Source organism: Eublepharis macularius, chromosome 14 (genome assembly GCF_028583425.1).
Source record: "Eublepharis macularius isolate TG4126 chromosome 14, MPM_Emac_v1.0, whole genome shotgun sequence".
Taxonomy (NCBI): Eukaryota; Metazoa; Chordata; class Lepidosauria; order Squamata; family Eublepharidae; genus Eublepharis; species Eublepharis macularius.
In genome coordinates, this window is record NC_072803.1 from 56,234,547 (window position 1) to 56,247,003 (window position 12,457).

Consider the following 12,457-nt stretch of genomic DNA (forward strand, 5'->3'; position numbering starts at 1 on the left):
GCTAAGTCCCAAGAACCACACTATGCTATGGAAGGGAATATCAGATATCAGCAACTCTTAGGAACCAAGTTGAGTTCTTCAATTAAGAACAGCCCATCTGGATCAACCCACAGTCCAGCCAGCCCAACATACAATTTTCCGGAGTGTGCAGAGATACCAAAGCCACCGCTGTCACTGCTCACCAGTAGCTGGAACTCAGAAGTATACTGCCTCTGAACATGGAGGTTCCATTTAGTCATCTAATATTCACTGAGGTACCTTAGATTCCAGCGGTAGTAGCTTGAAACTGTATGTGTCTCTCTTTCCTGTCCCTTCCAAGTTGCTTCTTATACAGTGATGGGTTCACCAATACTGTGTTCTGGGTCAGAACGTTCTATAAACTCTATGGCATCCAAAAGCCACACCTTCCTCAATTTCTATCTGCCTTAACTGCTGTAGAGATCAAGGAACTTCAACCTGAACTGACTGCAGCTTAGCTGATGACCCTGGACCGGTGGTACTGACTCTGCAGCTCGCAGAGAGTCATATTCGTAATCAGCATCAACTCAAACAGCCACATTTACTTCTATTCCTTGCATGAGGCCTGCTCCTCAGGGAGGCTCATGGTTTTTTCTTCTGAAGATGGTTATTTCAAAGTGTAAACCACCTGCCAACTACACGCCCCACCAGGCAAGGAGCTTGCACACTTTTCTGAAACGTGGGGCAGGTGCTACACTGGAGAACAGTGCTTAGAAGAGCCACAAGAGAGAGTGTCAAAGAACCACCTGTGTCTCTCAAGCCAATGAGTGAGTGTGAACGCCCTAGAGCATATTCAAATATTTAGCATGTGTGCGCCACTGAATGTATGAAGTAAGAACATCACTTGCGAGCAATCTCTCTCCGAGGTCCAGAAAGGACCAAGCCACTCCCAGCTTTTGAGGTGCCAAGTGACAATACAAATTTTTTAAAAGATAACACGAAAACAAAATAAGGCAACAGCAATAACACAAAGAGTGTGGCATCACTTGCATTTTTTAACATTTAATCTGAGATAGTGTGTCACATTTGGGTCCAATGGGGATGCTCATAAAAACAAGTTGCAAAGCATATCAAATGCTAAACAATTGAACACATTTGACACTCCCTTGGAGCTTGAGGCCCATCAACTCAATAGATTTTGGACATATGACAGCATTTCTAGACACAACAAATAATGTACAGAGTTAAGGATGTGGAGGTTGGCCATCAACTTAGATTGGCTTTATTAACTCCTAGAGGATAGATCTATCAATGGTTGTTACCCATGCAAACTAAGGCCATTTTCACACTCCTGTTAATGTCTCCAGAAAATCGTGCAAAAGTCGCGGCACGACGGCATCTTCGTAGCACGATTTCCCATTTAATGGCGTGATGATGTCAGAAATCACACTATTAAACAGGAAAACACGCTGTGAAGACACCGTCATGCCATGAGTTTCGCATGATTTTCTGGAGTTTTTAGCAGTGTTAAAAAAGCCTGAATGGAACCTGCAGGTTCACCGGCACTCTACCTCTCAATACCAGCTTATGGAGGGAAATAATAGAAGATCCAGAGGAGTTAGCCATGTTAGTCTGTAGCTGCAAAATAGTAAAGAGTCCAGTAGCACCTTTAAGACTAACCAACTTTATTGTAACATAAGCTTTCGAGAACCACAGCTTTCTCGATGCACCTGACAAAGAGAGCTGTGGTTATCGAAAGTTTATGCTACAATAAAGTTGGTTAGTCTTAAAGGTGCTACTGGACTCTTTACTATTAAATAATAGAAGAGGGCATCTTCCTGCCCTGCTTTTAAGGCTTCTTAAAAACATCTGGCTAGCCACTGTTGGAAACTGGATGCTAGACTACATGGGCCTTTGATCTAATCCAGTTGAATCCTTCTTATGATCTTATGCTTTGAACAAGCTATTCTCGATCAACTTCAGAGCTCCTGTCTAACAGTCTTATAATTCTGGCCTACCATACAAGGCGGCTGTGATACTCACTAATATATCTGAAGTAACTAACCACTTGTGAAATGTGTTTTATAATAACAATAACATTAATATTCTGCAACGCTTTTGACATGGTCTGTAGAGTTTATTATAATGCACAATTTTTCATGTTTTTGACAACACTGTGTATTGAGAATTAATTTTTTTCCTGCAGGCTGACACATGGAATTTAATATTCAAGGGGCTGTTTTTTTAGATTAATAAGATGAGGGAGGGACAGAAAATAAAGATAAATATGCTTTCTTTCTCAGATATTTTTCCTTCCTTCATACCTGTTCAATCATTTTTCACTTTTATACATTATTTTCCCTTCTTTTCCCCTCTTTTCCTGTGGATAGAATTTTTTTGCAGCATGTGATCATAGAAGGGGAGAGGAGATGCTACACAGATTGCTTGTGTAATGCAGAAGAAAGTTTAGAATAAACCCTGATGAACTGGATGATCTATGATTGAGCAAACAAAGCCACAAAAGGCTAAAATCCAGTCACTGTTGTGGCAGAACTCAAAACTCTCTTAATGTGTATGTGTAAAGTGCCAGCAACTTGCAGCTGACTTATGGTCGGGCATTCAAGGCAAGAGATGAACAGAGGTGGTTTGCATTGTCTATCTCTGCCTACCCTGGACTTCCTTGGTAATCTCTCATCCAAATACTAACAAGTACCAACCCTGCTTAGCTTCTGAGGTCTGACAAGATCAGGCTAGCCTGGACCATCCAGGTCAGGGCAGCTCTTTTAAAAAATGCTTATATTTAAACCAATATTAACTGACTTGAAGACAAAATGCAATGTGTCACAATCATAGAGAAACCAAAGATCCCCACAAGCAGAGCACAGCATGTGAATGGCAACAAAATATACTCTGGTTACATGATCTGTTATTCTCATACTGTTTCATCTCCTGAGAAGAAGTTGTGGTTGAGTGCTCCATGCTCATCGAAACAAGTTCATATCCTTCAGGCTAAGGGTGCTGACCCAGAAAAGCAAAAAAAGGCAGACAGGTACATTCAGGCACGTGCTAGAGATATTCCACTCCCACGACAGCTCCTCTGTTGTTAAAGATGCAGAGGAGTTAGCCGTGTTAGTCTGTAGTAGCAAAATCAAAAAGAGTCCAGTAGCACCTTTAAGACTAACCAACTTTATTGTAGCATAAGCTTTCGAGGATCACAGTTCTCTTCGTCAGATGCATGGAGGGCAAGAAGAAATTGGTCAGATATATAGGTGGAGAGGGGAGGGGGGAGTAGATGCAAACAGTAGCTTCTGATATGGAGATCAGTTTGCTTCTGTTAAGGAAGTCAGGTACTTCGGATAATGAGATAACCATTCATAGTCTCTATTCAATCCCAGTTTGACTGAGTCAAACATATGACTGGAATTCTTGTTGGTCTCTAAGGTGCCACTGGACTCCAATCCTGTTGTTCTACTGCAGACCAACACAGCTACCCATCTAAAACTATCTTTAGGGGATATCAGGCTGAAGAGAGAGGGGGAATGAGCCCTTAGAAGGGACCAGTTCCTCAGAGGCTAAACCAAAACCAGCCTATGCCAAAGATACCACTCAGGATGGGAGCCCCTGGTAGTGGGGAATTCAGTCCTTAGGAGCACAGGTATAGATGGGTCTGTGACAGGTGTTTTGAGCTCATGGTGACTTGTCTACCCAGCATGAAGACTGCAGATCATGGAAGATCATGGAGCCAACTAAAGAGAAGGAACCATGGATCTGGATACAGAGTACTCAGGATATGGTGTTTTTATACTGGTTGGGAATGGTGACCACAGTTTTATTAAGCTCAGCTTTTAGATGAATGGTTGGCTGCCCAAGCAGTCTAACATGGAAGCAGTCTAACATTTCAGAAGAGGAAGCTTCTCAAAAACAAGGGTAAGAATCAAAAAGAAACTGAAAGGGAAGGTAACAAGCACATGGACAAGGGTGATCATGTAGTCATTATGTACATGATTTCAAAAAGCTTTTGACCAAGTCCTTTACCAAGCCTCCTCAGTAAACACAGCAGTCATGCAAAAAGAGGACAGGTTCTCTCATTGATTAAAAACCAAGGAAACAACAGGAAACAGGGAGCAGGAGTTAATGGACAGTTCTTATAACGGAGAGAGGCAAGCAGTTGGATTCCACAGGTATTGATATTAGAAATGATACTTTCTAATATTTTCATAGGCAGGGTTGCCAAGTCCCCTTATCCTCCTGGCGGGAGTGGGGGGACTCAACACATACCTTCCTGGTGCTCTGAATGGCTCCTTGCGCTTGCATGGCCCTGCACCAACGTGATGATGATGCCATTTCCAGGAAGCGACATCATCGCACAAGGCTTGGGAGTGTGTGCACACTTCACTGTGGGGTGATCTGGGCCCCAAACAGGCCCGATTTGGCCAGTTTGGGGCCAAAATCAGCCTGCAGCAAAGCACGGGAGTGCTCTTGGGACAGCACGATGACATCAATGATGTCATCATTCCAGTCCCCAGGAGCGTGCCCGGGAGGCCCATTCCCCACCTTTCCCCTGCTGGCCAGGGGTAAAAGGAGGGAGTGGAGGATCCCCCGCACCCAGCAAGGGAATGAGATTCCTATTCATAAATGGAATCAGGGGTTAGCAATACAGTGAGCAAGTGTGCAGAAATTTAAATCTGAAATCTGAAATTAAAAACACTTTGGGGGGTTAAAACCTTCTAAATAATAGAAGCAGCACTTCTAGCTTTAAAAAATGGCCCTCAGTGGACATTGCTAGGCAACAAGAACAGTACTGCTAGCCTTCGTGCCTTGGTTTAGGGCAGGGCAGGGCAGGGGAATGGGGCCAGGCCCTTTCCAGGGATATTTTGGCCTTTGATGGAGTAGTCATCAGGTTCAGACCTAACAGCAACCACAGGGAAACTTGATACCACACAACTTGCATGACTCACCCAGGCGAAGTTCTGTGGGTGACCTTGCCAGTCACACACACAGCCTAACTCACAAGATTATTGTAAGAATAAAGGAAGAGAGGAGAATGATGTGAGCCACTTTAGGTTCCCATTGTGGAGAAAGGTAAGAGTAAAAATGAAGTAAGTGAATAATAGATATAGCTGAAGATGGGGGGGAGCAGATAAAAGGTAGGTTGGCAAGTAGGTGGGAAACGAAGGAAGCAGGGTAAGGTGAGGATCTAAGGGCTGCCAGGAGGAGGGAAATAGGGGAGACTGTGGTCCCCCCTCACAGACCTTGCAGGTTCCCTATTCTGCAATGAAGCCTGGCCTAGCGGCTGGCACTGCACAACTTGGCCTTAGTTTGTCTAAACAGAGGGTGCTGAGGGAAGGAAATAAAACTGAAGACAGAGAAGCAGATAAAGGTAGGTGGATGGGAAGAAGAGAAGGAAGCAAGAAAAGGGGAGAAACTATGAGGCTGCCAGGGAAAGGAAAGAAGAAATAGTGGTGGAGGCTTAATTCGGATGCCCCCCGCAAATCCTTCTGGGTCCCCCCACTCGTAATGCTAGAATTTGCAGACACTCAAGGAAAGTTGTTAGGCTATAGATTCTGGACAAATGAAAGGAAGTGTTTGTTTATTCAACTTAGCTAGCCTGTGAAATTCAGTGAAGACTTTGCATAAGTGTTGTACTTGGCCAACTTTTCCCATTGAGTTATACCAACCAGTTATATGCAATGGCCTTTCCTAGTTTGCCCTGCAAGTAGATTGACTTGTAACGCTAGAATTTGCAGACACTCAAGGAAGTTGGTACAAATGAAAGGAAGTATTTGTTCATTCAAATTAGCTAGCCTGTGAAATTCAGTGCCACGGGAAGCTATGATTTTCCCTATTTTAATTGGCGTTAAAAGGTGGTTAGAGAAATTCACGGAAGAGAGGTCCACCAATGGCTATTAGCCACAACAACTAAACGAAGCCTTCTTGAATACCAGTTACAGGGCACCAGCTACAGAAAGTTGGCCACCAGGCCCTTCAAGGGCATGTGGTTGGCCACCATGTATAACAAAGTACTGGACAAAATAGACCATTGATTTGCTCCAGCACATGTGCTTTTACGTTCTAATTTTAGAAATCAAATGGAAGAACAATATACGGTTTGTTTTTTTTAAAGAAACCAAACTATGTCCTCGAGTCAGTTGCACGGAAACAACTACTGCTAAGCATTGGACTGATGCCAGCGGTGGATGTCAGGCGCTGTATGCTATCCTGAACACGTATCCTGCCAAAGTGCCCACAGTAGCAGAATAATCTGGATCAGAAGAAACAGCCAAACTTCTTTCCTTCAAAACGTTCACAGGATATTCATGTGCTGAATAAAGGAGCCAATTTTTTAAAGCACACCAAATTTATGGGCTCCTAGCACCACAAGGGAAGAACGTTATGGAAAAACCGTACGTGCCACCCAATCAAGAAGTGCTATTCAGCAAAAGCAGCCCTTCCCCCCAAGCCGAAAACGTCTCCTCCTTGTTTGGTCAGCTGTTTCATATACCTCGTAACTGAACGGGCCCACTGTGGGTAACCCAGAGCGGGAACAGCCAGACCGCCACTGGAACCGCTGCCCTGAGAAACGACAGGACAGGCGTGCCATTTTTGGTGTGAATTATGGCACAGAAAGAGCACGCGGTGTTTGCAGTGGCTTGGATTTGGAAAAAAGAGGCGTGATCCAGATACACTCTATTCACAAAGGAAAATGTCTTTGTGGTGAAACAACAAGCCAGAAGAATGGGATTCTATGAAAAGCTTACTCAGGCAGGATGCCCTCTGCATATACCTTTCTACGTCATGGTTTTACTGGAAATACATTTACCTCATGGTGCCGCTCAGCTAGGGTTGCCATACGGTCTGGTTGTCTAAGTTTTGTCTGGATTTGGTGCATGGCACCTGGTGCCCATTTTTTTTGTCATCTGCTGACTCAGATCCCCAGCTTTAATCATCACCATTCTTGCCACTTCAAAGTGCTACACACACAAGCCTGACAGTTGTGTTGTCAGGCCTGTGTTGTCTCACCACCCTACTTCAAGATAAGGGAGTGAAGGCTGAGAAGGAGTGACTTGCCTAGAGCCCCTTGGAGAATGTGTAGTGATGAGATTTGAACCAGTGACTGCCCAAATCATAGCTCAGAGCCAAGCTACAAGCGACGCCTGACACAGGTTGGATCTTGCAGCTGTAATGGAGAGCCAAGCTATAAAACCAGGACGCCTACATTTCCCATCAAAACTTGAGGGAAGCTGACAAGTGTCCAACCTGTGTCAGGCGTCACTTGTAGCTTGGCTCTCACTCTCTTAACCCCTATGCTAGGCTGGTTCCCATTTAAAACCAAAGCAAACCCATCTGTCGCCCCTGAAGATCCAGAGACATATGGCGATACATGCAAGCAGGATTCCATCCAATCATTTGATAAGAAACAAATTCATTCCCACCTTTCATTGCTCTAGCCACTGAGGAAAGCCATAGCTATGACTTAACACACACTCAATCTCTCTCCACAACAAGCTTTGAGAAGAAAGCACAGGAAAATTCTGGCCTGAGCAAAATGACGAGATCAGAAGATGCTTTCTCTGATCTTTCCTCAACTTGGGGCAGCTGCCAGGAGCGGAATCAAAGCAACTGGTAGGCAATGCTACACTTAAGGTGCTTGAGTTGCTTCATTCACTGGGGAAACTCCAATATCCAGCACCCAAGCAAATGACATCTACACACGACTGGCCTAGGGTTGCCAGCTCCAAGTTGGGAAATTCCTGGAGATCTGGGGGGGTGAAACCTGGAGAAACCTGGAGAAAGTGGGTTTGGGAGAGGGAAAGGACCTGGACATGGCATAATTCCATAGAGTTCACCCCCCCAAAGTAGCCATTTTCTCCAAGTGAACTGATCTCTGTGGCCTGGAGACCAGTTGTAATTCCGGGAGATCTTCAGCCACTACCTGGAGGCTGGCAACCCTAGACTGGCCCCTTCCTCATCCATTGCGCATTCTAATGGGAAGAACGATTTGCCAGCCGGGTGAAAACAGCCAAGCTTGCCATCCAAGAGTGAAGCGATGCATTTCTGCAACTGTCTTTCTTGCCATACTTTATGCCAGTGATTTCCCAAGCTTCTCTATGGGCCATACATCCTTTTCCCTTTTACAAAAGAACGTTATAGGCTTCCTTTATTTCACTCCTGCCAGCTTCCAGAATATTGGCAGCTTTCCTGAAAGTGTGCAGGCGAACAACGTTGCTTGTCTGCAGCTCAAGGTGTTTGCAGTGGGGCTAAGCCAACAGAGGATCTAGAGCCATATTTCTCCTTCCAAATATTTTTCCAACATCGTTCTCTCCTTTAAAAAAAAAATTAGGAGGCTAATAAAATATAGCCTCCATTAAAAGCATCTACCAGGTAACACATAACACAGGCTCTTTTTAAATCCCTGCTCTGAGTTTTGCCCAGATTCTGGGGTCCGCCTTTTAAGGTAGGAGTGGGGTGCACACAAGATGAGGAATTTGTTCTTCTTGAAACACCCGTCCTACCCTACAAGAATCCAAAATATCAGCCAAACTACACGCTGCATGTAAACAATGGAACAGCAGTTCAACAGCCCTTCTTAAAAACAACAACAGGAAAAGACCCTTTGGAGAGGAGGTGCTTTGGGGCAGGGAACTGAACCAAGGGGGTACTTAACTCACCCCCAGGCATGTATCCATTCCACGTCATACACAACATACAACCCAGCAGTATTCAGGGGATCCACTGCCCAATGAATTGTGATCAATGTGAAAAATAAAATGCTCTTACCTTTCTACCAGGTGGTCCAGGAAGACCAGTCAATCCAGGTAATCCTACATCTCCCTGTAAAAAGATATATAGATGGGATTTTTTTTTAGTCTGGCCTCAGGAGTCTTAGGTTGCCTCCAAACAGGGGTTTCTCACCACACAGAACAAAGGAAGCACCTCAATTTAAGGGGAACATCCGCAGGCTGCTGTGCCCATTCTGAGCATAACTCACGGCATTCCTAGAGCCCTTTAATCTAGGGGAAAGGAAAATTGTTTTTTTCTGGTTTAAAGGGGGAAAGGTAAGGTGGCTGCAGGTGGAGCATCTGTCTGGATATTCCACATATAGCTGCCATGGGGGGGAGGGGGAGCTAAGCTCCACTTTCAAAATGGGACAGGGTGGGTTGCTGCCACCCTCTTCCCCCGTTTCCTTTTAGCCCTTTAGAGGCCTGTTTTCCATTTCCTTGCTTCCTTGTAGGATTACACCATGGCTCAGAAGGGGAAGACAAAGTGAAGAGGGGGTTCCAGGTCACAGGAGGGAGGGGGCTGGCATTAGGGATCCCATTCCCCCAGTAGGGGTGGGGGATTCCCTGTTTTCACCCTCCACCTACCACCACCACTCACTTGGCTGGTGGGAGAGAAGGGTGCGGGAATGCGCCTCCCGGGCACGCTCCCGGGGGTGATGTGATGCCCCAACAGTGCGCGTACACTTTGCAGTGAGCTGATTTGGGCCCCAAAGAGGCCAAAACGGGCCCATTTTAGGCCCAAATCAGCCTGTTGAGAAGTGCGCATGTGCTCCTGCCACTCATGCGGTGATGTTACCCGGAAACATGCAGGGCCTATGAGACAGGTAAGAGCCAGGTCCCCAGCCTCCCACTGGTACAGTAAGGGGGCCTGGCAGCCGTATCTAGCTCAATTACTGCAGCATCTGTGCTCTTGCACTGTCACAACCAGGGAAAATGGGGAGGGAGCATTCCTGGATGCTCCTGGATTGTTCGCTGCTGATGTGACGAGAGCACATTTTCACACCACAGGCTGAAAGCAGCCTTGGGTGGGATATTTTTTAAACAAATTCTACATTTCTACGTCCCCTCCATGATACTAAAATAAATTTGAAAACATGATTGCAGTAGTATGAACTGAGAATTTCTATACTGAAAAGCAAACACAGCCCATCCAACATCCCTATTTTAATAAATGAAGGTTTACTTTCAGGCCATTCCGTGCTTTTCCAGGGGACAGTCCAGGATCTCCTTTCTGGCCCTGAAACACAAGAGTGAAATGTAATGCAATCTCAGAAGAATCCTCGTTTTCTTATCTCAGGCAGCTGTAAGGCCAGAATCGAAAAACAGTCATTCTCTACAATGATGATTTTCAGATGGTGAGTAGAGAGACCCCTATCTAAAGTAGGTTACACCAATAGCCAAAAAACCAAAAACAGAGACAAAACATCAGACTGATGCATATGCGAAGTCACAGTGATGATGACATCAGTTCATACCCCCAGCCCCCTTGATTACATTTGGCCGGAAAGAGTAGAGGGACCCGCCATTTGGGGATTTAAAATGTATTTATTGTGGATTCTGGCTTCTAATGTATCTAAACGGTTTGTTTTTGTAATATTACATCGTTGTACTTGTGACCCATCCTGAGCCTGCTTACGAGGAGGGAGGGCTAGAAATCAAATTTATTATTGTTATTATTGTTATTGTTGTTATAAGAAGTTGTTGTAGTTGTTGTTATAAGAAATTGTGGGATGGAGAAATCGTGGGATGGAGAGGGGGGGTTGGGAATATCATCTCCCAGCTCCCCCTCTACAAATTATTAGGGGATTGAGCAGGCTGTTTTTTCCCCTCCTTTTCTTTTAACCACCTCTCAACTGCTTTCAGCAGCATCCCATCCCATACCTCCTGAAGCACACTCAGTCCACACCCAGTAAGGGTTTTTTTGTAGGGGCAGGGGTGTCTTCTTTGATTAATTTACCAAGTTATATTTTTCCGCATACTTCAGAAGTCCCTTGAGTATACAGAAACTTTCCCACACATACACCTCCTTTATGGGAGGCCCGGTTTAGTCATTTTTGTGACTGGTACTGGGACCAGCCATCTTACTATCGGATGTAGTAATTGCAGGTGTGTTTTGAAAACGACCTTGATAAAGTGTCTCAGGGTCAAACTACAAGTGACGAATGACACGGGTTGGACACTTGTCAGTTTCCCTCAAGTTTTGATGGGAAATGTAGGCAGCTTGGCAGAATGTTGGACAAGTGACAGTTGAAAAGTCCATTGGACAGCAGTTGGAGAGCCAAGCTGCAAGACTAGGATGCCTACATTTCCCATCAGAACTTGAGGGAAGCTGACAAGTGTCCAACCTGTGTCATTCGTCACTTGTAGCTTGGACCTCAATTTATCAGGAAAAGATCGCTCAAGATTCTTTTAGCCCTTAAGAAAGTAGTTTCAAACACTTCAGCCATATTATAGTTTACAATACATTTTCATTTCTGAGTACTACTTTCAACTTTTGGTACTACCCCTCATTTCTGCTGACACAGATAGCATGAATATTTTCATTTGTTTGTTTGTTTGGAGACTGATGCTTTTCTAAGCAAAATAAACAAATGGAGGCTGGAAGAGAAAGTGAGAGTAGAAGCAGGGTAGACAGAGAAAGAAGGAGAAGAGAGATGCAGACAGTAAAAAATTGAAAGCAGACCCCATGGTACTGGTTGGCTGGAACCCTGTGCTGGACCACCAATATACATCTAGGAGAGCCTGTGGAATATAGTGGTTCAGGGCTGGCCAAACCAGACAGAACACTTTTAAATTAGGCAGTTCTGGAACTGCATTCCCCACAACCTCACAGCTGCTAGGGGAACTAATTTCTGAAGCACCACATAGGCCTGATTCATTTCTGATCAGGACCACAATGACGGAGGAGGGAGATGGCCTTCTGCCGTCTCCCTTGCAACATTTTCTCCAGCCAAAACAGTCCCTGGGGGTGTTATTTGCCCCATTCTGGAGCTGCACACGCAGCATTCTGGCATTTAAAAACGTCTAGTTCGCCCCTAAGAGATTAAAAGTGGCCTCCAGAACAAAGGGAACTTTAACTTTCGAAAGCTCATGCCTAGGAAATCTAGTTGGTTTTTACAGTGCTACTGGATTTGAATCTTGCTCTTCTCCTACAGACCAACACAGCTACTCACCTGAAACTATCCAGATCAAAGTTACACTCTTCTAAATCTACTGAAAACAATAGGCATAGAAAGATGTAACTCCATTTAGGATGGCACTTTAAGATCCAAATTACAGCAACCCAAGGTACAATCTCATATCTCTGTCTTTTGGTGCTACACCTCTGAAGATGCCAGCCACAGCTGCTGGCGAAACGTCAGGAACTACAATGCCAAGACCACGGCAATACAGCCCGGAAAACCCACAACAACCAATCTCATATCTGCTACAAACGTACCAGGTGATCTTAAGCAAACCATCCTGTCTCTCACTCTCAATCCTACATCTACAATGATTATGTCAAGGAAAACAATAATGGCCTACATTACAGGGTTGTTGTTAGGATTACAAGAAGATAATGTGTATGAAATTTTTTGTAACTGAAAATACTATTAAAAAGCCAAGTATTCATATTAGAATATTGTGTCTAGTCCAGATAAGAACATAAAAACTAGACACACTTGCAAATACTTTGATCACATTCAGATTTTATCTTGGGAGGCATGCAAATATAATGT

General features: G+C 44.6%; 1 protein-coding gene across 1 annotated transcript in view; it reads right to left on the reverse strand.

Annotated features, from left to right (window-relative positions):
* COL27A1 (collagen type XXVII alpha 1 chain) overlaps positions 1–12,457 on the reverse strand; it is a 342,023-nt gene that overhangs the window by 249,969 nt on the left and 79,597 nt on the right. Inside the window, exons 6-7 of the mRNA XM_054997267.1 lie at positions 9,922–9,975; positions 8,737–8,790 (exon numbers count right to left, since the gene is read on the reverse strand). Coding sequence (XP_054853242.1) covers positions 8,737–8,790; positions 9,922–9,975 — 108 coding nt within the window. The remainder of the gene's footprint in view (positions 1–8,736; positions 8,791–9,921; positions 9,976–12,457) is intronic.